The sequence below is a fragment of the Mchenga conophoros genome, linkage group LG2 (genome assembly GCF_057382185.1).
Source record: "Mchenga conophoros isolate Kocher_MC1m ecotype Shallow Benthic linkage group LG2, M_conophoros_male_GT1.1, whole genome shotgun sequence".
Taxonomy (NCBI): Eukaryota; Metazoa; Chordata; class Actinopteri; order Cichliformes; family Cichlidae; genus Mchenga; species Mchenga conophoros.
This window is the reverse complement of record NC_140527.1, coordinates 22726336-22751907: the sequence shown is the minus strand read 5'-3', so window position 1 is coordinate 22751907 and position 25572 is coordinate 22726336. Positions and strand designations below refer to the sequence as shown.

Genomic DNA, 25572 nt, shown 5'->3' with positions numbered 1-25572 from the left:
GTTTTCTTGCTGAGCTGGACGGGCTTTTGCTCGCTATGCTCAGCAGGAGCCACGTGAATAGACCTCTTGTTATGTTCCTGAGCTCAGACATTCGCTCACTATAAGCGCCCCGAAGGAAAGCCGTTCCTTTGGGAGCTCTGGATCTTTTTTATCAGCGCCAGAGGTTAGCAAAATACAAAGTGGAAATATTCCTGTAATGTGAAACACGCGGCTTACGATGAGAGGCTGGGCTCGGCTCACCTTTCAGGTCTGCTACAAATTTTGCGGCTGGAACAAAGGAGTGAGTAAAAGAGCGAAGAAGGTGATGAGAGAATGTGGGGAACGAACACAAAGAGACAAAAACACCTTTGATAACTGTAAAGGCTGATACACTGGGAAACCTAAACATTCTTTATTCTGTATGTGGGTCAAATTAACAGCCTAACGTGCTGTCAGTGCTCCAGCATGGTATGTTAATTAACTGCAGCTGTGACCTCTGACCCTTCTGCACCTGATAGGTGAGTCACACGGTGCCTGTCTTCCACAACAGTGTTTGCACATGTCTTCATCACAGCGGACACAGTTTACATTAACAGCACCGGATGCATCCACCGTATAAGCAATTTCCTTCTTCTTCAAGCTTCGTGTAATTTCATAGAGCTGATCGTCAGCGCTACTGTACTCATGAAGAGTCATCAACATATGGTTGCCAGCCAGGGAGGCTCGGTGCCACAGGCCAGGATGAGAAAGAGACGGGCTCAGACGGTGCACATGTGAGAGGAAGCGTGCAGGTGCCTGCATGCCCACGTGGCAGGCAGAAAAAACACACTTCACTCCTTGGCCCGTGCATCGATCAGCATTAAGTTGTCTTTTTACACATTTCATTCAACGTTTTTCTTTCTAAAATTATTTTTTGAAAAAAAAAATTGTAAAAACATGTTGGGTAACAGGAGGTGAAAAACGATTAAAGAAAAACATTGAAATGAAGTCAAATACTGTGAGCTCTGTGTGGTGATTGGACAAACTATTAGATGCCGAGACTAGTTTGAATTTGAGTGCCAAATGTGCCAACAGTTATTACCCAGGTTATCAATACGATGCCAGATCTGAAGTGTTTACCTCTATAAGGAGTTCAGAACTAATTAAGTACGAAGAAAATGTGATAATATATCTGTCAGTGAACCACAAAGTTGCTGTTAAAGGAGGTGGTTACTGTAATGTTTTGGACATTTCATTATTAGCACTGTATTCTCTAAAAGTGATACTCGTAATCTCTCAACCTTGCAAATGGTTTGTTTCCTTTTTCAAATACCTGCAAAGGTATTTAGATAGATCACAGGTGGTCAATCCAGGCCTCGACGGCCAGTGTCCTGCAGGTTTTAGATGTGTCCTTAATCCAACACAGCTGATTTAAATGGCTAAATGACCTCCCCAACATGTCTTGAAGTTCTCCAGAGGCCTGCTAATGAACTAATCATTTGATTCAGGTGTGTTGACCCAGGGTGAGATCTAAAACCTGCAGGACGCCGGCCCTCGAGGCCTGGAGTTGCTCACCCCTGAGATAGATAAATGGGTCAGTTGGTGGTTACACTGTGGAGCTTTTGTCCGTATTAAAATACATAATGACATCAGAGTTCCTGCAAATTTGTTTGCGGCACATCAATGACGTGAATCTCCCATTCTCACACGACATGAGTACATGTCAAGAAACCAGTTTGAGGTGATTTCAGCTTTGTGACATGATGAGTAGCCTGGTGGAAGCAGTCATCAGCAGATGGGTGCACTGTGGTCATAAAGGGATGGACATGGTCAGCAACAATACTCAGGAAGGCTGTTGCGTTTCGTTGATACTCAGTCGGTACTAATGGTCCCAAAGTAGGACATTAAAGTAATCGCCACAGCTTCACACACAGCAGGATGGATCCATCTTTTCATGTTTACAACAAATTCTGCAGTGGCACCCAGTGCGGTCACGTTGTGCATTCAGAGGTGCTCTTCTGCACACCTTTGTTTTAATGAGCAGAGATTTGAGCTTCTGTTGCCTTCCTGTCATATCAAAGTAGTCTGGCCATTCTCCTCTGACCTCTTGCATCAACAAAGCATTTCACCCTGACAACTGCAGCTAGCTGGATGTTTTCTTTATTTACAACTGTTCTCTGAAACCCTAGAGATGGAGATAAAATCCCAGTAGATCAGTAGATTCTGAAATACTCAGAGCAGCTTCACCTGGCACCAACAACCATGGACTGTCCAAAGTGTCACTTTTCCTCCCCATTCTAATGCTCACTTTGAACTTCAGCAGGTTGTTTTGACCACGTATGTACCTAAAATATATGTATTTAAATAAATACATATAAATAAAATGCATAGATTAAAATGATGTGATCTGCAGGATTACTGCAAATCAAAATCTTCATTCAGAAAAGAGATTTGGACAGAGTGCCTGCTGCTTTCCGTCTGACACAATGATGACTGTTTACCAGCCCAAATCTGTGTAGGCTTCACATGATAAATGATTTCAAAGTACTAACTGTTTGCCGGAGTGGGTATATAAAATTTCTGGAGAAGTCTTAAACTGATGACAGCGTGAAATCCTTGGGGTAGAGGAATTGTTGAAAGGCTGTGTAGTTGAGGGGGCTGATAATGTGCAACACACTGGAAATGTTCTGACCCAATGTTCTCCGTGTCCATCCCTCTTTGAGCTTATAAACAACCTCTGTAAATTCAGCCAATCCTCCTCCTTCCACACCCCTCACAAAAATAATGAAGCTTGCCACCATCTGTGTAAACAGGCTTGGCTAGTAAGAGTCATAGTTTCCCAGTCTTGTTCTTCTTGGGGCTGATCACAAGGCCTTGTGTGTCCCCAGTTCCTGAGCTGAATGAGGTGGCAGTAAGAGGGGAAGATGGAAATGGAGCAGAAAAAGAGGGGGGAGAGGAACAGGGGGATGATGTTGTCTTCTTATTGTCGTTGGGCTTCTGTCATGGTGTTATCTCAGATCAGTTCAGGGATAAAACACTCCAAATTAGCCAGAAGGCAGGAAGAAGAGTCCTGGTTTTAATTTATGTGGATACAAGGGCTCAGAGCTGGGTTCTCATCATGTACTTGAAGGGGGCCCACCAGCATTTGATTCATTTTGTAGGCCTTTTGCATTTCTCCGTGTTTGTGTGTGCCTCTTGGAAAAGCGTTTGTTTGCTCAAGAGCTTTATTTACATTCACAGGCACTTTCTGGACGCACTAAATTGATTCCAGGCCTGTTCCTGGGTCGTGTCCATCAGCTCAGCCACAGTCCACAAACACTCTGCACACAGCGGGACCATTCTCGAGGTCCGCAGCTCTGCTGCTCGCCGCCACAGTGACACACAGAAGCCATTTTGTGGGGAATGTCTTAAAAGCTCGGCTGAGAGTTTGGGAGGTTTGCAATTCACACGTTAACCCTCTAATCTCACCTGCGTTTTTTAAATTTTCCCTCCATCCATTCCCCTCCCTCTGGCCTGCTCTCACTCTCTCCTTCCAGGCTGTTCGTGAAAGTAACTCGACGACACAGTGAACAGTCCTGCTGTCACTACACTCGGAGCTGCTGCAGGAAACCGCAGGCTAACCACTAAAAAGGGCTCAGACAGATAGTGAAACTGCGCTGCAGGAGCTCTCTGTGTGTGCAGTCAGACCAGCCAAGTTGTCACTCCTGGCTGTATTTGTAGTCTGGCTTTTTTCTATGACAGGAATGTGGGGGCAATTCGGCTGGTTAGTCAGTGAGGACATCTAAACAACAAACATATCAGAATCTACCAGCACCATTTCCATTACTGATTGCCGGACCCAGGAAAAGAATGTAAACATGTTTTTGTCGGCTTCCTTTATTATAAGAAGATAAAGACAGAATCCAAAAAATGTGCTTGTTGGAGGCAGCTTGACCAGGACGAGGCCCAGGATGCCCCTTGGGTCAAATGCTGACCCATCAGCTACCCACTAACTTGATTCTCTCTCTCGTGTCTCTGTCGTTCTATGCCAGTCTCTCGCTTGTTCCAATAAGAACTGCCATTGTCCAGTTTTTTCAGAAGCAGTCTCAAACGGTGCACCCTGCCAACCTCTGACCCCGCCTCAGGACTGACCTCTTAGAGGGTTCACAGCCCTTCTCTGTACACAGAAGCGCTCCCCCCCCCTGCCCTGAATGAGCTCTTCGCCCTGAGTACAGAATCAACTCTTTGTATTCAAAGGAGCTTGCAAAGAAAAGCGTCTGGACTTCTTTAAGTTGCTTGAAGACGTTTCACCTCTCATCCGAGAAGCTTCTTCAGTTCTAAGGTCAAATGGTGGAAAGTCTCGGATGAGAGGTGAAACGTCTTCAAGCAACTTAAAGAAGTCCAGACGCTTTTCTTTGCAAGCTCCTTTGACTACGATGACCTGGATGACTGAGAACCTTCACAGACAACTCTTTGTATGTTTGATTTGTTATGGTTTTTACCTCTCTCGCTAGTGCGCACACTTTCCGCCCTCGCAGCGTCAGCACTGCAAGGAATTCTCGGTTAAAATTTACGTCCCTGCTCAAAGCTTTTATTTCTATTCAAGCTAGGTCTTTTACTCCTTTCTGTGATCATATTAGCTGCTTCGGGAGGCGGAGACTATAAATACACTGGAGTAAATTTAATTTGGATGGTGCAGGGGAGAGGGTAATGGGTGCAGCATGCTGGTCATTCCCTCGGTGACAGCACCGCCCTTCGTTGACCATGTTAATTAATAACTGTTGACTTGCATTTGTTCCACAAGCCGCAGTTGAGAGAGTGCCTGTGATGGGTCGGTTTTCCCCGGTCAACAGGAGGGTGTATTCCTCTCCCATCGGAGCAACGGGGAACTTTTGCAGATTCACTCAAGCAACGTCTTCTCGCATTTTTTAATCAATTGTGCACCTTTGTTTTTCAAAAGCAATTAAAACGCCATCATCTGTGTTTTCATGTCCCCGGCCCTCTTTGGCATCGTGTCTCTCTGTCTTGCTCTCTTGCCCTTTGTGTGGGAGGGTCCCTCTGTCTAGAATAACAGAGTTGTGGAAGTTGGGAGGCCGGAGTAGCTCAGAGAGCAGCGCCGTTGCAAAGGCCAGCGCCAGGGCCGCCTCTGGGCGTCCCGTTTTTCTTGGCCCGACATTCCCAGCCTCTCCGAGCGCCCCTGTGGTCGGCCTGTGGGTGTGGAGGCAGACGGTCACATTCCCAGCCCATCGACAGAGGCATCCCGGACCGCTCCCTCATTTCACTCCCGGCTCTCAGTCAAGCAGTGTCCCAGGACTCAGCGCCCTGGCCAAGTGTCGGAGTTTGAGAATGTGACCAAGGAGCCGATAATCACAGTGCACTGTCTTATCAGTTAATCTCTTCCAGATAAGCCAAACGAATGAGCAGCTCCTATTATGTTTTTATAGAACCCATGTCTTTGCAGCTGTAAGGGCGGCTACTGAAAGAAGACTACACACACACACACACACACATACATATATACATGCTGGCCATTCAATTTCTAAATTTGCTGAGTTTAATATCCAAGCGAGTAGTTTGCTCTGCTGCAATGGGACAAGGGATAAAATATTTGCTTTATCTTGGAAACCAAAATATCACTTAATCTGTTGAATCTTCAAAACCCAGATCAAATTTGAGCAGCTTAGATGTGTTATGCGCACACATCGTCTGCCAATGTAGCAGCAATCTAAACCATCTCCTCCATTTCATAAGAAGCACCTGTGTTTGGAGACTTAACATTCCACATACTTATCTGACCAAAAAAGGCCTTTGTGCATAGCACACATGTACTGAATAAACTGTACTGCACCATGAAGGCACACACTCTCACCGGAGGGGTTACAGTAACGCTTCAGCCACTGGTGTGCACCCACTCCGTTAAGATGAGTTAAATTAAGAAAACGTTTTTACCGACAGCATTTCGTGTGATTTATTTATTTTTTCTCCAACCTGTACTCTTCACCTGTGCTGGGAAATGCGTCTCTCTCTGCTCGCCGTTGCAATTTTTCTACATAGTTTGCTTGTTGTGACAACTGCAAAGCGTAAAGGACGAGCCTCGGGCACCGAGCGCTGCTGAAAACAACGCTCCAGACTCCCCTCCCTCTCTGTCTTCCCCCTGTCCTCCTTTTGCACAGACAGAGACAACAGACACACTTAATGCACATGCACGCACACACACACACTGCAGCCACCGTTTGACCTGTGAGGAGAATCCAAACAAACATCCGCTCCCACGCTAAAATACTGCAGCGCCTGGATATATTGGTCTGTCCTCCCAGGGACCGGTCACTAAAGAAAACATAAAGCTAAACCCTGAATGCGACCTCGTTTGTTAACTTGCATGTGACTACCGTGCTTGCTTCGCAGCCCAGAGCCTTTACCGTTACCAATCAATGGTTGGACTGTTGACCTTTCCCCTGGGTCGTAACTCAAGCTCATAAGGCCACGATAAAGGTAGCAGGGGTACGCTAGCAAGGTGGCGTCTTTTTGCAGAGGCTCTGAATGGATGAGCAGGAGGGGGGCTGTGTTCTGCCGAAAGCCACCAGGGCCCACATTGGTCACATTAATCACAGTCTGGACTGTGGCTCTATTTATATCCAGGAGTTATTCATCTATTTGCCTAATTGTCCCTGTCTGTCCGCTGTCCAGGTTCCTCCTCAAAAGGGGGAAAAGAATCTGGATTACTTGTGTCTGTGTTCTCCTCTCAGTCACTTTCACTTACTTGCTGCACACAGGCACAGGTGTTCATCACTAATTATACCAGGATATTATTAGTCCCAGCCCTGCGCAGGAGTGTAAGGGATCTAAGTTTGCATAGTGTTCAGTCCCCGTTGGGTTGTTTTTAAATCCTGCAGAACAAGGCCCCTCTGTGGTGCTGCTCATGTCAAAGTGTTTAAACTAGCAAGAAAAGGCCCTCTCTCTCCCCTCCCTCCCTGGCTTTAGGGATTTTTTTCAGAGCCTGAGATTTTTCCCTTTTTTTCACTCGCATTATTGCCGCTGTAAAGCAACACCAACACAATGCTCTCCCACTTTGTCTCCAGCTTTTTCACAACCACACATAGGGACGGGCGTGCGCACACACCCCACTCAATCATCCCCGCACAACTCCACAAATGCAAACGCGCATGCAAACGGCCCCCCCACCACCCCCGCCCGAGACCCCGCCCGAGACCCTGCCCTCCCTCTTACCCACAGTGTATATAAAAGCTGTATCAAATTGCACCTTGAGCTTAATTGGCTCGGCAGTACAGTGCGCCGCTGTCGACAGTGACAAATCGTTCTTTCAGAGCCCCAGAGAATGCCTGCCCACTGCCATGTCAGAGGACACAGGAGGAGGAAAAAAAGTCAATTGTCCCCTGGCTGCCATTCAAATGATGTTGTAACGGCAAAGAAATTTGTAGGAGATGCATTTCGAAGCTCTGGAGTGCATTTACAGTGCTGTGCAAAAATCTTGAGCCACTCATTTCTTTGCATTTTGCTAGAACAATAGGAAGTGTGCAAACATACATGGAAGTAGACTATATGTAAAGCGCCAACAGAGTTTATTCAATTCTAATGAGCTTGAAAGTTTATTCTTCAACACAGCCAGGACTCTCTTAGTCAGGGTTTCTTCTCATTTCCTTCAGGACACAAAGTGCGTAATGTCAAGATATGCCAAGGTGTCAGCTAATAGCTCTTTGGGAATCACCTTGTTGATGTAAAAAAAAAAAAAAGATTTTGCCACAGGCTGCTAATAACGAAGTGGCTAAAGGTGCAGTTTGAAACGGGTTATTTGTAAGTTGTCTGCTGAGTTAGGAGTCGTTTTTATGCTTGAACTGGAGTGTATTTCTCTGTTCAAGATGGTGCCTGAGTGTGTAGGAGCCTGAGGCGCTACACAGTTAGGCGGTTTGTTGTGTTTTTACTCAAGTAAAGCAGGGCGAAGCTTTCATCAGATTCCTGACTGCTCCCTGTGATCACACAGCGGCTCAGATCAGCCACTTCCTCCTGCTGGATCGCTGCCGTGAGGGGGAACAGTACACAGATCAGATGAGACAGCTAATTCAATTAGGAGCAATGTGTTATTTTTAGGAGCTCAGATGTGACCGTGCGGTATGAGTGTGTGTCAGGATGAGAATGTATGCACAACCATCAGGAGTGTGTGGCAGGAAGCTATGTCAGAAGTCCACCTGCGCACATGTGTGTGTGTTTGTGTCTGGTTTAACAGAGGGCGGCTCAACTCATAGCTCGCATTCCTAACTGTACTGCTGCTTTATTACTGATATCCTCCTGGCCTCCCTAATAGCTCACCCTTTATATTTCAGCCTTTCTCACAGCTTTTTGCCAGACAAAGTAACACAGAATATTTCACACAAAGGGAGGGTGATCTGCTCGGTGTCAGGGGGGAAACAGATGTGGATGCAGTGCAGCAAGAGAGCAGTAAGCAACATCAGAGCAGCAGGTAGCCAAGGAGTCACTGCAGCACGCAAAACAGATGGAGAAAAATAGGAAAAGAGATTATCTTTCTCTGACTCACATCCACAAAATAGTGACACTAAGCCCCAAGCAGCCCCATTGGAGCAAATGAGTTACCTGCGTTGCCTCAGGGCATCATTACAGTATCTGCAGAGGGAGAGATGAAAGTGAAAAATAACAGTATGCCTTAAATGGAAGCTTTCACCAGAGGCAAACAGTGCATAAACCTCGCACAACTCTAATTTTCTCCATATTATCCCTGGTGCGCTCGCAGCGCATGTGCGATACAATAAACCCTGAGCGTTAGCTGATTCTGATGGACTCCAAGGTCCAAGCCACATCAGATGTGTTTTAGAAGCCGGATCCATCAGTTAATGAACACTGATCCCCGCTGGCTCGATGGCTTTTTCACTTGACTGCCCACTGGTGCGTTATCTGTTCTTTTTTTAACTTTTTTTTTTTCAAACATTTATGCTTGGTTGCAGACCTGTAAAAATTATGAAAATTAATAGCATACTTTCTATCACTTCCTCACCCTAATCACTTATTTAACAGCAATAACAGCACAGTAACTTATTGTTGCTCAAGTGTGTAAGCAGGTATTTCCTAGACTAAACCGCTAACAGATGTGTTTCTGCCCCAGTAAACATGTAAATACAGGTTAGCTTAGCAATGACAAATACAGCGGCAACAATCCTGTGATGGCACCCTGGTACTGAGAAAACAGCAGGGACAAAAAGTCTTTTTTCAAGGTCAAAACGAACCTAGATATTCTTTTTTTATATTATTTTATTTTTAATCTCACATGAGAAATAATGAAATAAATAAAAAGATTCCAGTTTATCTCCACAAATGTTTTTCTCCTAAATATGCCAACTCTCTCCTTTATATATGTGTGTGTATATACGTATATATATATAATATGTGTGTGTGTGTGTATGAATTCTCATAGCAACAACATAGCAACCATACTTCCTGTGCTCTCATCAGCACTACGTTCATATACAGTGCTGAGCACAAAACTGCTACTTGGCAATGACAGTGCATCTTCAAGGGAAAAAATGCACAGTCTGCATGAAAGAGTTAATGCAGCAATAAGAAAAGGTGACAACTTTCCACCTTTTTCTGCTTACTGGAAACAAAAGTTTGCATTTCCAGAACAAAAAGCTGAATGAAAAACAAAGCAGCACTCAATAACGGGAGAGATTACATTTCAATATACCTTTGTAAAAAAACAAAACAACCAAAAGGGCATATCAGATGGTTAAAATGGTAACTGATACACAATAATAACATTTCACGATCTGTAAAAAAAAAAAAAAAAAAAAAAAAAAGGGGGGGGGGGGAGCAGACCATTTGACAGAAGGTTAACATAATCATAGAAGAAGAATGATGAGAGGAAAACATTACAGCTCATTTGGTTGCCACATGATACTGATGAGACAATCTAATTACAGGTTGTATTCTGTGTCTTCATCTGTGTGATTTCTCTCTGACAGTACTGAATATTGACTGTCTGAATACAGCAATTGTTTGTTCTGTGTGGCAGAGAATTTTGGGATATATTAAATTTAGTAAACATGTAAAAGTTAAACCATTTTATGAGATTTTTGAGATGCATTTTATACTCACATGACTGTCATATGTGCTTCTGATGATGGCTCATTTTGCTTTTTTGGGTAGGAATATTTAAGCTATATATAACTTTTTTTCTCATGTAAAGCACTCAGTCATTTTTACATGTAGTAAGTAGAAATATGCAACTTCCTTGAAGATAATAAGTAATTACCTTTGGAAGAAAGGGGAGAAAAAAACATCACTGTAGATTTATTTGATGAAAAGTATGTTTTTATTCTTTTGGCTAGAATTAGTAACACTGGTGCTGACTTCAACTGGGGATAGTTGGTCAGCAGAAGGAACGATCTGAGGATTGTGTCCATCCCATTGGCACGCCTCCCATAGAGAAAGCACAGACGGATGACCAGCCCGTTTTCACTCCCGAGGCGTAATATACTGACGATTTCTCAAGTCCTGAGGCGGAAGGTCTCCACTTTGGTGGCTGCAGGATTTCGTCTCTGCATTTTGCAGATGTGGTTCTGTTGGCTTCATTAGTGGATAATCTCAACCTTGCACTTGTACAGTTTGCTGCCAAGTGTGAAGCAGCAGAAACAGCTGAATTAGCAACTCAAACTCTATGCCGCAGATATTTTGGTCCATCTTGACATGGTAGCCTCACACAATTGCTGCAGAATTTTTTAAGCTGCACATCCATGATGCAAATCTCCCATTCCACCACATCCAAAAGATGCTCTATTGGACTGAGATCTAGTGACTGTGAAGGCCATTTGGATACAGTGAGCTAACTGTCATGTTCAACAGACCGGTTTGAGATTACTTGATTTTTATGATGTGCATTATCCTGCTGGAAGAATCCAACAGAAAATACTGAACCTAACTGAGTACTGATACTGACATAAACAGTTGATACACGGCAGGATGGATCCATGTGTTCATGTCCTTTACACCAAATTCTGACCCTACCATCCAAATATCACAGCATTAATCGAGATTCATCAGACCGACAACATTTTTCCAACCTTTCATCGTTTGGTTTTTGTGAATCTGTGTAAATTGTAGCCTCGTTTTCCTGTCAGGAAATGACAGGAAAGTGAGACCAGTGTGGTCTTCTGCTTGAAGTGTTGTGATGTGTTCTGTGTTCAGAGATGCCCTTCTGCATACCTTGGTTGTAACAAGTGGATATTTGAGTTACTGTTGACTTCCTATCAGCCTGAAGCAGTCTGCTCATTCTCCTCTGACACCCAGAACACCCAGAGAGCTGCTGCTCACTGGGTGTTATCTCCTTTTTACTGTTTACAGTAAACCCTAGAGATGGTTGTGAGGGAAAATACCAGTATATATGAAGAACAACAATATGAAGGGTTGTTGCCGTAGTCTTGTTTTAACTAAAATGTCAGTTAAATTGTGACAGATGATTCACATTAAGTTTTCGACATGACCTTAGGCGGCTTTTGTGGTTTTTCACTTTAATTTTTTGTTTTTCAGCATCTCACCACATTTCAGCACTTGCTATCAGCAAAATTTATGTCTGTATGATTCAGCACATGTTTACAACAATAACATGCAACATCTGGTTATATGAGCAGCTTGGGTTTCTCCCAATGTAACATTGTTTTTACAGCTGTGTCAGACATCATGCAGAAAGATGACAGACATGTGTTTTTCAGCTTTTGTGGCAGCCTTTATTTCTAATTGCCTCTTCTTTTTCCTGCTTCGCTCATATTTTTCATTCTTTCACCTTCCTTCATTATCTTCTGTCCATCTCCTCCGTCTCTGACTCCGTCTGTCTCCCTCCTTAGACCTTTCTGATAACCTGGCAATGGATGACTTCACCTTCCAGGAGCAGCTGTTAACCCCTCGTTTGGCTACAGCTGGGATGGGAGGCGTCTCCTCACTCGCGGCTCCACTGTGGAGGAGCTACCTAGTTCCAATCCTCTCCTTGATGCTCAGTCTGTTCCCGGTCTATCCCCACTGACCCATGCATTCCCATCACCTCTTCCCTCTAGGATTCAGTACAAAATGTGTGGAATGTGACAAACCTTTTTTTGGAATTCTTGTTCCTGATATAAAGTTTAGTGGCTCAGCAGAGGACGCATGAACAACAGAAAATGCTACATTTCTCTTTATCTGTCTGAACAAGAACCTGTTCAACCTGTGTTCTTAACAAACCTATTAAAGCACATTAGACGCCATTGTGTAAATAAGAAAGTTGCCCACTGGTCCGCTGCCACAATGGTTATTTCAACTTTTGCGTCCTGTTGCCTAACCTCTGTTCTCACACTCACTTCTTATGTAATGTAACAAAGTGATGGAGAGACTCATTTTTAGACATATAAAGGACCTAGCACACAACGGGCCTTTTAAAAAAATAAATAAATAAATGCTCCCGCTCAGTCTGTACTGAGTCACAGCCCAGCAGGTACAAACTGGAAGAAGACGAAATCAGCTGCTGTCATTTTCCTTCGTGGCAGAGCATGACCTCCTGCCAGGGCTGGACTTTATCTGGTCAGTTTTAGTGAGCTCCTTCCCCCTGAATGATGCAATGAATCACTTATTTAAACATGCACTGTTCCTTAAAATGCTCTGCTACTACTCACCCTTCTCTCTGATTGTTTATGTCGTAGTGATAGCTAAATTATTACCGACTGCTTCCTTCACACGCCCACCATCACTGTTTGCTCTGTTTTGTAAAGCTGGTGCACTTTTTTTTAGAAACAGTAACAGCCCTATAATTTAAAAAAAAGGATCCAAGGGCTATCATTCGAATATAAGTCTCCAAAGTCAGCCTGATAACTGTACAGGTGTATGTTTCTCTGTGTTGGTGACATGTTTACATTAACGTGTTTATTTACAATACTGGCATTTTGTTTTTTTCTGGACTAATTATTGGCCGGATTGTGAAGCCTTGCTGCAGTTTCTAGCTTACTCTTTAGCACTGTGCATAAAGCGATCATTAATGTGAAATATAAATATGTATAAAAACGTGTACATTAATTTTGTTATGTTGCACTGGTCTCATACATTTCCAAGGATGGCCTCTGTATTTAATCTTTTTTTCTGTGCTTTTTGGGTTAAAAGCAAAAGTGAGATTCTTATTGTTTCATTTGTTTGGTTTTTTAACATGGTGCTGCTGCTACCACACAGCTGACTCCACAGCTGCAAGTGCTGAGTCTGCCCATGGCCCACTGTTTGACTTGTCATGTCAGGAAAAGCACAGGTGTACAGCTAAGTCATATCAGCGATCGAGCATGCCGACTACCAGGGTCCTGGCAGTGGAATGCCTAAACAAAGTGCAGGCCTAAATTATTTGACTAGCGCCACCTGATTTTTGTCTCCTATGGCCAGTTACAAGACCCCTGGCCAGTGTCCCACCTAGGAGTCATAAGAAATAATGATGTGTTTGTTTTTCTCTCAATTGAATGTTGATGGGGAAAATACATTGTAAAATAAACTCAATCTGTTTTGATGTTTTGTGCCTGTGGCAATGTGTTTTTAAGCTAAGATATTAGCATCACAATTAGCATTAGCGTATTCAGCTAAGCATTTAGCAATGAAGCAAGAAATGAAGTTTAAGACACGAAGGGGGTGGAAATATGCTTAGCTGCTAACACTAAGCATATTTCAGTGGTATGAGTGTAACAGGAAAAGTACTACACACTAGTTTAGTATAAAAAGTGCTGAATGAATGTGTGGGCACTTTAAGTGCTTTGAACAATGGATAGAGCTACTACAAGGATAAGAAGTAGAGCTAGCAAAAATGCTGACTGCGTAAGCTAGCAGACTTTTTAGTGTCACAGCTCTATCATTAAGACCCAAGAATCTGATGGATTTGCTATTCCATCCGTCTGCACAGTCACAATATGCTAACCTCCAGTTCTACTCTAGCTTCTATGAATGTGTGTGAATGTTAGATAGGTAAAGAATGCAGCAAGATGTAAAAAGTGCTTGGTGTGGTCAGGTAGAGTAGAAAAGCACTATATAAGAACCACTTGCTGTGTGGACAAGCATGGATGAACTTGATGGATGTTAGTTTGCTACTGTTAATAAACTCAAATAACATTAAAAAGTGTCTTTCTGCTCCAGGCGAGCACTCCCATGACTTCTTTGTTGACTGAACATTATGTTGGCAGGTCAAAAGTCATTCACTTGTGATTAGTTGAGGCAAAAGAAAACACCCCCTTCCAGGAATAAACTGATTGACATGGATGTAGTGTCAGGCTGAATGAATTAAGTAAAATTAAGTTGCAGATTAACTTGGTTGTCAGGCTTGTTTTACGTGAGAGTAATGGCAGAATGAGCAAATGTTTGGACTAAAAGCTACCAACAGCTCAATGCTAAGTTGTTGGAGGAAAGTGGAAAAACAACCCCAAAAACATGAAGTGAAAGATTCCAACTCACAGATTTGGCTTTTTGGGTATGGAATAATCCTTAAAATGCCATGAAAAACAAGGATTAAATGGATGGCACGCTGCTGCGATTACAAATTGCACACACAATGTTCCAGGCATATATATTACTTTCTGTGCTTTTCGCTACTGATCCACTTCAAAGCGAGTCATGAATCATGAAATTTATGTGTTTCTGGACTGCACTCGTTGCTCTGAGTCCTAAAGCATTACGTGGATTATGTGTTTTTTCTTTGGATCTGTATTTTTTCACTCCCAGCAGATTATGAACTACTGTCCTCGCTGTCCCTCTCTGTGGGGCTTCTCTCTATTGACCCAGTCTGTTAACCTCCTGAGCTTAACTTAACCAGGTAGCTATACTCATCCACAACCCAGCAGTGAACCAGGGTTCATTAGTCCCAAGTGTTTGTGTTTCGTCTCCATTATTAAAGCCTGTCTTCTTCCCTAACAAGGCCAATCACTCACAGCTCCGCAGATAACACGCCTGTCACAGCAAACGCACTTCAAAATCCCATTTCTGTGTCCCCGATTCTCTGCTGTAACTTTTCACACTCACACACCCTCTGCTCGGCAGTGCTAGATAAAAACGCCATTATTATCCAGCTGTGCCTTTCTCTCCTGAGCTGCAGCTTTTAAGATGTAAACGGGAGGCTGATTATAAGGAGATGAGCAAACGCTGGCTGCAGAGAGAGCAGCAGCTAGCCCAGGATGGAGGGGGAGGGGGGGGGAGTATACTCTGAATGCTAATGTGAGGCTGGAGAATGGGCATACAGGCCCATTGAGATGCAGAGTCCATGTGTTTTCTTAGGGTAATATTGGGGCAATGTTGGAACAGCCTGCATTATGAGAGTGAAAGGTCAATGTGATGTTAGTCAGCAGGAACAGTGAGAATTGCTGACTATTAGGAATTGTTGCATTTTCTGCCTGAGTGATTGACTCCCCTATGAATATGTATTTCAGCCCTTTTTTCATGGCCACACAAAGATGTTCGGGCTTGTGTACCTTCACGAGCCAGAGGGGTCATTAAACACTGCATATAAATTAAAATAACAATGTAATTCAGGTGCTCAAAAGTGCACGGCCACATCCCCGCCCACCCCCCAAAGTCCAGTCCAATTTTTACCAAGCTGGATGTTGAAATTCCTTCGCTGCAGAGAAAGGCCCGAGACATGTCATGTTGCTCAAAGCTCATTCACGTCTAATTACCATGGCACTGGACCATTTTCTTACCTTTTGTTGGCCCGCTGAGAGGAGCGCTGGGCCCACGCTCTCCCATGCACACACAGCTCCAGCATCCTCCTCCTTCTCCTGCTCCTCAGCAGCCCCTGGCTTCCCCTGCAGCAGCCGCAGTCACACAGAATGAGTGGAGCCGCCTGAGGAATGTGGACACAAAAGGAGGAATGTCATTTTGCTGATCGCTAACCCCCCCGCACCCTCCCCAAACCAACGGACATGTGCACAAGTCCGGGCATTTTTAAATGCAGGGGGTACAAAAATCTTGTCAATGCTACTTTTGGCATAAAAAAGACTGTAGTGCACCTCATCCTTGCTGAAAATGAGCAAATAGTGCAGCTTCTGATTGTGAATTGAATTATTTTTCTCCTTTTTTGACGGTTCTGGTGTTTTAAGAGGTTGACACTTTGAATTTTTCACATGCTTAATCTTTTCAGTGCTAAATGGCCTATAAAGCTCTGAATGGTTTAGGACCAAAATACATCAATGACCTCCTGACCCAGTATGAACCATCCAGATCCCTCAGGTCATCTGGATCCGGTCTTTTATCAGTTCCCAGAGTCAGAACCAGACACGGAGAAGCTGCATTCAGCTTTTATGCTCCTTATATCTGGAACAAACTCCCAGAAAGCCTCAGATCAGCTAAAACACTCAGTTTATTTAAATCCAGGTTGAAGACTCACCTGTTCTCAGCTGCATTTGAATAAAGCACCAAATCCACACTTTAAGCTTAAATTTCAAAACTTACATTTAACTACTGATTTTATCTACTGTTCTGATTTTATCTGTTTTGATTTTATATACTGTTTTGTTTGTTTGTTTGTTTGTTTGTTTGTTTGTTTGTTAATTAGTTAGTTAGTTTATTTGCTTGTTTTAATCAATTTTAAATCATGCTTTTTATTTGTTCTTGTTTCTAATGTCTCTGTAAAGCACTTTGAATCACCTTGTTGTTGAATTGTGCTATACAAATAAACTTGCCTTGCCTTGCCTAAATAAACTCAGATTGTTTTTTTCTTTCCTCTTTTCTTGCCGGCGTTGCGAGATGGACAAAGGTCAGAGGCAAAGAACAGCATGACAACACCAGCAGACAGACGCCAACAAAGTGCAGCTTAAAAAACTAAAACATGACAGGAGGACGCATCATTTCAAGCATGTCCAGCAGCTTTTTGTCTAAACAAAAAAAGCATTCTTCCTCATTTCATCTCAGTGAGCATCTGCTTTTCACTGATTTATACATCTCCCATTAGATGCGAGTGCAATCTCAGTCCACCTCTACAGCCTGCTACCATGCTTCCAGCAAGCTGCTTACTGTTGTTTACAGCACTATATGACAGGCAGCTGGATGTGCGAAGCACAGCTGCCCCATTGCTAACACAGGACAGCCTGATCGTGTTTGTGTAAGGAGCGGGCCCTGTCATTTTTTTTGACTCCTTGTTACAGAAACACTGGCCACGGTTTCACCCACCCATTTTAAACAAACTCTAATGTACTGGACTCAAATAAAAGCATCTGGGTGAAGACTTAAAAGACTTCACACTGGTCTCTGTTTCCCCACCTTGGATAAGATGTGGTTACAAAATGTCCTGGTTATCATTCAAGTCCTTGGGGTGGCCTAGAAACAGAGATAAAAATGGTTTATTGTCACTAATATCTGTTAAGACTGTGTGTGTAAGCCTGTTTGACTCCAAGGACTTTTATCTACTCTTATCTCAACACTAACAGCAAAAAAGAAAAAAAACTGATAAGAAATCCCTGCTCAAAGCAGAGGTCAGACTTGGATCTTCTGTGAAAGAGATCTGTGATTTTGAGCACTTTTGCATATCTAAATGAGTCTTTTCTTTATGTCATGTGGGCCAGTAATAGGTCATACCCACATGTTATGCCACCGTGTAGCTCCACCCTCAGCTCCAGTCCTGATTTTCAAGCGCGGCTTCCTCCAGTCTAAACATTAAAGTGGGAGAGAGCTCCTGGGTTGGTTGGAAGCCCCTGCTCCACGCTCCACCCCTGGTGTTCCTGATCTCCAGGTCTTTGTCCCCCGGAACTTGCTCTCACTCCTGGGTGTCCACCAGGGCTTTTTCTGCTCGCATCTGGATCCCAGTACAACCTGCAAGCGGTCCAGCGTCCTCTCCCACTGAAACCCTCGGCCTCCTCCGATTCGGAAAAGAAAAGAGAAGAAGACTGAAGAAACCCAAATTTTTCCCGATAACTTTCCACAGCCTGCTCTCCTCCCGTGGTTTTTACTTTTCGTCGAAACTCTGAAGCAGTAGTGAGACTGTGATTGTTGCTTTCAGTCTCAAAGAAAAAAAAAGTTTTTTCATGTTTTAACCCCGTTGTTTTGTCGCGTCTTTGTGTGTTTTTCATTTGAGTCTGGAACTCGACACTTAACACACGTACCTGTAGTTGTGAAACGTCCGACGTGAATGGTGTTTTTTCGGTGTCTTTTCTGCTCTCCCGGCCTCTGCTGCTGTGAATGAAGTATCTGTTGAGCCGAAGAAATCAGCGCGTCTCCATGAGGAAACTCGACCGTGGACTCGCTGAAACTTTGTCCTAGCCGTGCACACACTCACACCTGAGCGACTTTAACATTTTTGCGGTTTTCGCTGTTAGGCTTCTTATTTTTCTGTCTTCGCCTGGCCCAAAATGAAGAGTTTGTTGGCGCTGTGTGTCGTGTGGACGGTGGCTGTGGTGTCGGGGACTGAGGAGCAAAAGTTGAACAACTGTAATGAAGTTCGTGCTGCCTACAGCTCCAAAGGCTTCAACGTTAACGACGTCCCCAGCAAAGGAGTCAACGGTGAGACCCATTTTTATTTATATGTGTATATACAAATATATCTCAAGTTTAACCTTAAAACCCAATGGGTTCTAAAGTAGGGAGCGGGGACCCCCGGTGGGTCTTGCAGAGGTTTCCGGGTGGTCCTAGCTAAGAGAACTTTTTAAGCTAGCAAAGTTAGCTTGAAGAGAGTTTAGCTTCAAATCTGTGAAATTAACTCCAATATTTCAATCCAAACCTGACATTTAGACATCTTTTAATCACACCCATGTTTTCCATTTTAGCCAAAAACTACCTAACTGCTTTTTGACACTGCCACAAATAACAACCTCTACAGCAAATGATTAAACGGTCACTTTTGTAAATGGACATTTAGTGCTTATTCCAGATTTGATATAGAGGCGTTGTTAATCATACTGACATGCTGCTTTTTTCATTTTCTTTTGGTCTGTGTTTTTCCTCAATTATTAAGTAGCAATGAAACATTTGGGAATGCATTCTTCTGGCTTAGTGCTGCTGGCAACACTTCACTGCTCCAGTGTGTAAACAGAGTCATCATTTAGGAAATACTTGTAGGTAATTCATAACAATAAAGAGCTATAATCAACACACAGGCTCTGTTCCACAAAGAAAGAACCCAGGCCCATGTTTATTTCCAAGCTTCCTCAGTAGAGACCCCCATGGCTGTGAAGCACAGGCCGCCGGCAGCGATTTAGTAAGCATTCCTCTGCATTATGGAAAAAAGAGCTTATGGATTTTTCTTTCTCTCCAGGCTTGGCTGAATTATTATTTTTTTATTTGTTTATCTCCCAAATCCACCTCCAGACCAGTCACAGGATGCAGAGTGCTAAGTAATAATGGAAGCAGACATGTTAATAATCAGAGAGGCAAAAAGGCAAATCAATGATGCTAATCATGAGATAAGCCCAAGCAATGGAAACTTTCCTTGAAGGAGGGGGGTGGGGGCGTTTACAGTAAATCCTTGAGGGCAACAAGGGGAGGGGTTGGGGGGTTGAAATTCCTATGTGCCCTGCATACTTTCACCCACCCCTCACTGCCACTCATTTCCTTTTAATTTTAATGGCACTTAAAATAAATACGCAACATTTGGTGAAGTTAGGTTTGCCAGTTTTGGAGTGGCTTCAGCATGGTGTATGACAGTATAGAAGTAAGTCATCTGGGGGGAAGCTTAGGTCTTGTTTCCCACTTGGGAAAAAAATACATATGTAGGTTTTGGCCCTCATAAAGAGCTTAATTAGCAGAAAAGCTATTTTTACAACTTGGATAACTGTTTTTGGCGAAGTGCTCACAGCATTATTCCATCTGACTACGTGAGCCAATGTGCATATGTTCTCTTTATTATCATAAAGCCCTTTATGAGTTCTCGTTTGCATACTAAGAGGATGTTCAGATCAGCTTTTTTATTTTGGGGCCACAATGGCTCATTAGAATTTGAGTTGGGTGTAGCTGTCAAAGAGACAGAAATTTGATCCCAAGTTTCACACAAGTCTCAGTCTTTTTTAAATAAGGTTTGTGTGGGGTTTTTGCTTCTGTCTTTGTGATAGTAAATGTCATTAGGAGTACCGCAACACGTCTGTCTCGGTCAGATTTTATTGTCTTGCATCCCTGGGTTTGAAAGGATGTGAATGAAAGCTTGTCCAGGTTTGTGTGCTACATACACACATGTGGCTTTTCCTTACAATAGTTTGCTGGTGTATGTCTGGGTTTTTAGGCAGGGCTGACCTCAATGAGCGGCTTTTTGTCGCTGATAGAGACTGAGATGATAGAGACCCCCCCCCCCCCCCCCCCACACACACACACACCACACTGAATCTGAATAAAGCAACTGTTTTACTATTACTGTGTGGCAAAGTTGACATGCTTTAAAAATGATGCACAATCTCAGCCAGTTGTCACAGGACAAGTTCTTGAAATGTTTACGTCCTCCGATATGTGCATCACAAATCAGTTTCGTGGAATATGAGTCTTATAGAGATTGACAGACCACGTGACTTTCGCGCATTGCATGCCGGTAACTCGTGGCAAAACAATCCATGTACCTACATCAAATGCAAGCATTTGCAGCACCGCAAACGTCCATTCTTCGGTTCCAATAAATTCTTGCTTTTTCTTTGTCCCCCAAAAAGGTATGTACAAAACGAAGGAGAACAATGCCGGTCCGTACAAAGACAGACTTAATGAAAAGTCAAAGAAAAGATACGAGGAAAAAAAATCAAACCAGTGAAAGTGTTAGATCCTTACGAGCACACAGAGGGACAAAATACGTTAGCGTGCTGCCCAACTTTCACCACGCTCATATTTATAATCATACGGTTCGTGAAGTTTAGTAACTTCAGGTCACTGCAACAAGCCCAGGTACAGTTTACCGACGGATGGGTACAGGACCTTGAAATGCACCGTGTAGAAAGTAAAGACCATCGTACATATCATAAGTTTACCAGTCTCACAAATCGTCTTCATAAATACACATTTGTTAACCGTTTATTAATAGGACCTTTGAGCTCAATGGTAATTAATTAGTAGTAGAAATAATTTCTGGTACCCATCACAGAAATGTAGCAGTGACAATAATATTGTATGCTGTAATCGCACTGGGCAATTAGTGATACAAAACAACTATTTTATCCTGTGAATAAAAGTATATGTTTTTGTCAGTGTACCATGGCAATAACAGAAGCGAAACGCAATATTGTGTCAGGACAATTTACTATTTTGTCTTTGAATGGCTGCAATCCAGGCCACCCGTCGCCTCTTTGTTACTTCGGAAACATGGCTCGAACAATTTCTCTTCAACGACGTAATCCAATAACAACCGATCTCTTTACCCGTCGGCTTTCCGTGGCTGTCATGCGACCGGCTATTGCAGTTAATAATACAACAGCTTCTTGCCATTTTTTGTTTCTTTTTATCGCTGTGTAACTGATTTCAATTGAAAGCCTGCGTGCGCTAGTACCTCTTGCCACGAGTTCCCAGAATTCTTTGCGGGTTTACCCCTGAGTGACGTCACATTTTCAATCTCTATTGGTGGGATTCAAAACTTGCCTTTTGTAACCGCAAGTATCTTGTGTTATTGTTGGCAGCACGGAGATATGAATGTTTGTTGCCATTAAAATTACTGTCAGCCTGAGCTGAAGCCAGACTTGAGATTCAGTAAAGATGTTTTAATGCCGTAAAACTGAAATGGAAACCCTGCTTTGCTGTAGACAGAATTAAGTGGTGCAGAGGAAGAGCAGGCTCACTCGGTAAATTCCTTTCTGATCCCATAGTATCAGTCGTTTACCACTCACGTGAAAACAGTTCAAGCCCCATTTCCAAGGTTCCTGTCTTATGGATGATGATTTGTTTATGTCCCGTGGTTGGATACTTCACTGAAATGGGAAATAAATTCAATTTACTCCCTTAATGATGACAGATAAATAATGCTGGTAATCGCACAGGATGTAAATGGTGGTTTTGCTGTCTGACTATATCTGCTAATAATAGTTTAGTTCCCTTTACAGTTGTATTTGATACTGTGATAAATTGTTAACAGCATTTCCTGCAAAGCTGTAACAGGACCATCTCTTTAGTGGTTTGGGCCATGTCAAAGGCTACCCAAAGCAGGGTCAGACTTCACGCTTCATTTAAAAGAGTGGGGGGGGTAAATCTGTTTTGATTTACTCTGGCTGTCAGGCTTCATATCATGCTTCAGGTATGAGACAATAGCAGAGTTCAAAGAAAGGAGGGTCGTTTTCCCTCCTTTCAGTGCGCGGAACATCCTCTGCTCATAATCAGCTCAGTGCATTATGGCTGAAACTTAAGGCGTGCATGACCTCAGTGCGTTGGCCTCTCAGTAAGCTCGAGACATTCTGCAGTCTCACATTGTAAGGGCTACCCCCCTCCCTTAGCTGGTGGCAGCACGCCCCACATCATTACAGTTTGGGGAAATGGCAGGTTGTGCTGCTGCAGCGACATTCTGCAGATAAGATAAGAGCAGGAAACTGTGGCGCACACACACGGTCTGCAAGTTTTTATGGTGCAACAACCAATATTGGAGTGGCTCTGCTCACTAGAGTAGTGCCCCAGCATTTTGCGCTTGTAATAATTAACCAATAACGAACCCATCAAGTGTCTCAAGGTCAGACTCGTAAAACCAACTGGCAAGTGTTGTCATTAAGAATCACTTCCACAGTTTTATAAAGTGTTATTGCTTCCAAGAAAAAGAAACTGTGGGAAACGTCAGTGCAAAAGTTTTGTTGGCACTGTCAAATATAACACCCACCCACCCCCTAAAAAATAAAGGTTCCTGCTTATACTTTTGTCTTCTATGGTTAAAATCACATGCCACAGTGTGCATTGCCAAAAGTCAACAAACCTGACTTCTCATAGCAAAGTGTTACCAGTCCAAACATCAAAAATGCTTGTAGAAACCGACCTTGCATCTCTTGCATGGCAAAGAGTTGGAGGAATGCAACATCAAGGGTCCCACAGGGACACAAGACATTGAGTTAATGAATTAATTGGTTTTAAAATGTAAGACATAGGAAGTTGGATTTTTCTAAACATTGTTAGAAAACATTGTTAAAAAATCAGAACACATATTTTATATTGTGGTCTGGATGCTAGTTGGCAATGACGCAGGGAAGGGCGAATTCAAAGAAAATTGGCTATGCAACAAATATTCTGTGGCATGGCTGCAAAATGTGAAACATTAAAACAAATGTGAAACACGAAGTTTTGTTTGAGGCTCTGCAGGCTGGGAGTGAAGACAAGGCGGCTCACAGCAAGTTTACATTAGCATCATTAGCTAAGAAGGAGGTGTTTGTCTTAATGCTCTTTTTTTAATCCTTAATCTTTGCTTTGTTAGATTTTCAGACCCTTCCCCCCCCAGAGGCAACATGTTTTTTTGTTTACTTTGAGAATATTGTAGGTCCCCAACTGATTGAAATGTAGTCTACTTAATTAAAGGTTTTTCTTCCAATGGCAGAAGAAGCTCAGGCAGGCCGTATAAATACATAGCTATTTGGCTTTCAGGTCTCACATATGGAACTGCAGGCTGCATCCTTTGAAAGATGCATTTGCTGTGAAATGCTTCATTTGTTCTTTTCTGAATGGTACATTAGAGAAGTACATGTTTTTAAGTCTCAGTTATTTATTTATATATATTTTTAAATCGGGTATGGAGGGATCAGATGGATTCAGGTGGTGTGCCAATCAAGTAACTGTCTGTAGGCCCACCCATAGGTGTGGTTACAGCCAACAGAAAATTCACACATCTAAGTCTGACTCATAGCATTTACGAAGAACCACTTATAGCTCTTTAAAGCCACATTCTTGCTTGGATCTAGACTTGGTGAGCCTAAAAAGTAATTTAAATGCATTATACACCTATCTAGGTGTGAGTCTAATAAAAACCTTATGTTAAGTGTGCTGTTTTGCCCCAGGAGGAATAAGCTGCGTAAACATTAATATGTGAATGATTAGTTTGAAAATGTGTGCAGGTTGGGATTACATAAACAGTCCTGCATTGAAGTCCCCCCCCCCCCCCCCCCGAATATTAACCCTGCTTAGTTAAGGCTAATATTTGTAAAATGAATTGCATTCATCCGGCTTCATTACTGACGTGTGTTGCCTTCATTTGGTTGCATGAGGATGTAAAGATCTTCTGTATTTGTGACTAATCGTTGATGCTGAACACAAGAGTTCCAAATCATGTGGGCTCAAGTTCATGACAGCAGCTTTTGGTTGCTGCTGATCAAATGCAGTCATAATATTGCTGTCTGCAGTGAATTTGTAACATCTTTTGCCTTACTGTTTGACTCGCCTTGGGGATAATTGAGTTTATATATCATGAGGATGAGGTCTTGTGAATCGGTGAGGGGTTTGGGGGGGAAGTGTTATCCCGGCTGTGAGTTTGAGCACCCAGATGGGGCCAAAGGAGGAAGTGAGGGTGGCTACAGGTGCCTGCCAGCTCTTATCAGTTTCCTGCTATCGCGGTGTGGCAGCTCTGAGATCAGGGGTTCTCATGGTATCCCGTTCCTAAGCACATCAGCATATCACAGTGTATAAAAATATTCAGGCTGAGCACAGAAGCGGCTTGGGAGTGCTGACGAAAGTACCTGGTTTTGTTGTTGCGTGGATCTTGGGAATTCAGGCCTGTTTTAGTCTTTGGGTAAGAACCACCTTCAACAACTCTGGAATGTTAAGTTTGTCTCTTATGCTCATTTAGTATGCTGCAAGTGTAGCATCAGTGTGTGTGTGTGCGCGTCGACTCGACGTCCTTAATTCCAACGCTTTGCATCCTTTGCTTTGGTCCCCACAACCCCCAAATGGCCAAGTGAGCGACAGATCAGTGGGGGGTGGATGCTCTGTGTGGGAACAATTGATTACCCCCTTTTTGGGCCGGCCTGCCTCCCCCCTCCTCACCACATTCCACACCGGACCACCAAGACCTGCACACAGGAGTCCCGGAGCTGGGAACACACGGCAACAAAGAGAGCACTGGAGGGACTGACTGAGGCATGCAGAGAAAGGGAGAGATTTGACTGACAGGACAGTTTTGTACCCGAGTCCACTTGAATATCCACAAGTGGTGGGCTAGACGGGAGCCAGAGAGTGGTTGGGAATGTGTGACACAGGCTCATTGAATCCAGGGAGGCAACTGGATGCATGTGAATCATCCTCGGTTGGCCATATAGGCCGTGTACAAGTCGACATCTAGCCTGCTCCGCTTAGTAAATCCCTCTGAGTGCACGTGCCTGTCAAGCACAATACAAGGTTTTAAACAAGCGCCTCACAGTACATTTTTGGCACTGCAGGCCACAGTTGAACACAACTGTATCATTTGGCGGCTCTTGCCCTCATGCAAACTGTGGGGAATCCTGATCTGGCCTTGCGGTTTTCCGTATTTTGATTTGAGAGAGATGACACCCCCCCCCCAAAAAAAAAAAAACAGAAAAAAAAACCCTCCTTGTTAACACATCCTGTTTGCTCGCTGTTTAAAAAGAAAAAAAACGAAAGAGTCGACTGTGCCTCTTCTCTCCCGACTGACACATCAGATCATTTTCTTCTCCCACCGCTCGCTGTTTTGCAGCTCCTCTGGGAGGTTTTGTTTCACTGCTAGTCTTTCCCTTTTCTCCCCTTCCTGTTCTTTCTCTT

At 43.4% G+C, this 25572-nt stretch overlaps 2 protein-coding genes across 3 annotated transcripts in view; both read left to right on the top strand.

Annotated features, from left to right (window-relative positions):
* gpc3 (glypican 3) overlaps positions 1–13471 on the top strand; it is a 133600-nt gene extending 120129 nt beyond the window's left edge. For both annotated transcript variants that reach the window (XM_085288498.1, XM_085288488.1), the window contains exon 8: positions 11805–13471. In XM_085288498.1, coding sequence (XP_085144624.1) covers positions 11805–11980 — 176 coding nt within the window. In that variant the 3' untranslated portion in view covers positions 11981–13471. The remainder of the gene's footprint in view (positions 1–11804) is intronic.
* Positions 13472–17607: 4136 nt separating this feature from the next.
* gpc4 (glypican 4) overlaps positions 17608–25572 on the top strand; it is a 32479-nt gene continuing 24514 nt past the window's right edge. Inside the window, exon 1 of the mRNA XM_085288511.1 lies at positions 17608–18435. Within this exon, the coding sequence (XP_085144637.1) occupies positions 18285–18435 (151 nt within the window). The 5' untranslated portion in view covers positions 17608–18284. The remainder of the gene's footprint in view (positions 18436–25572) is intronic.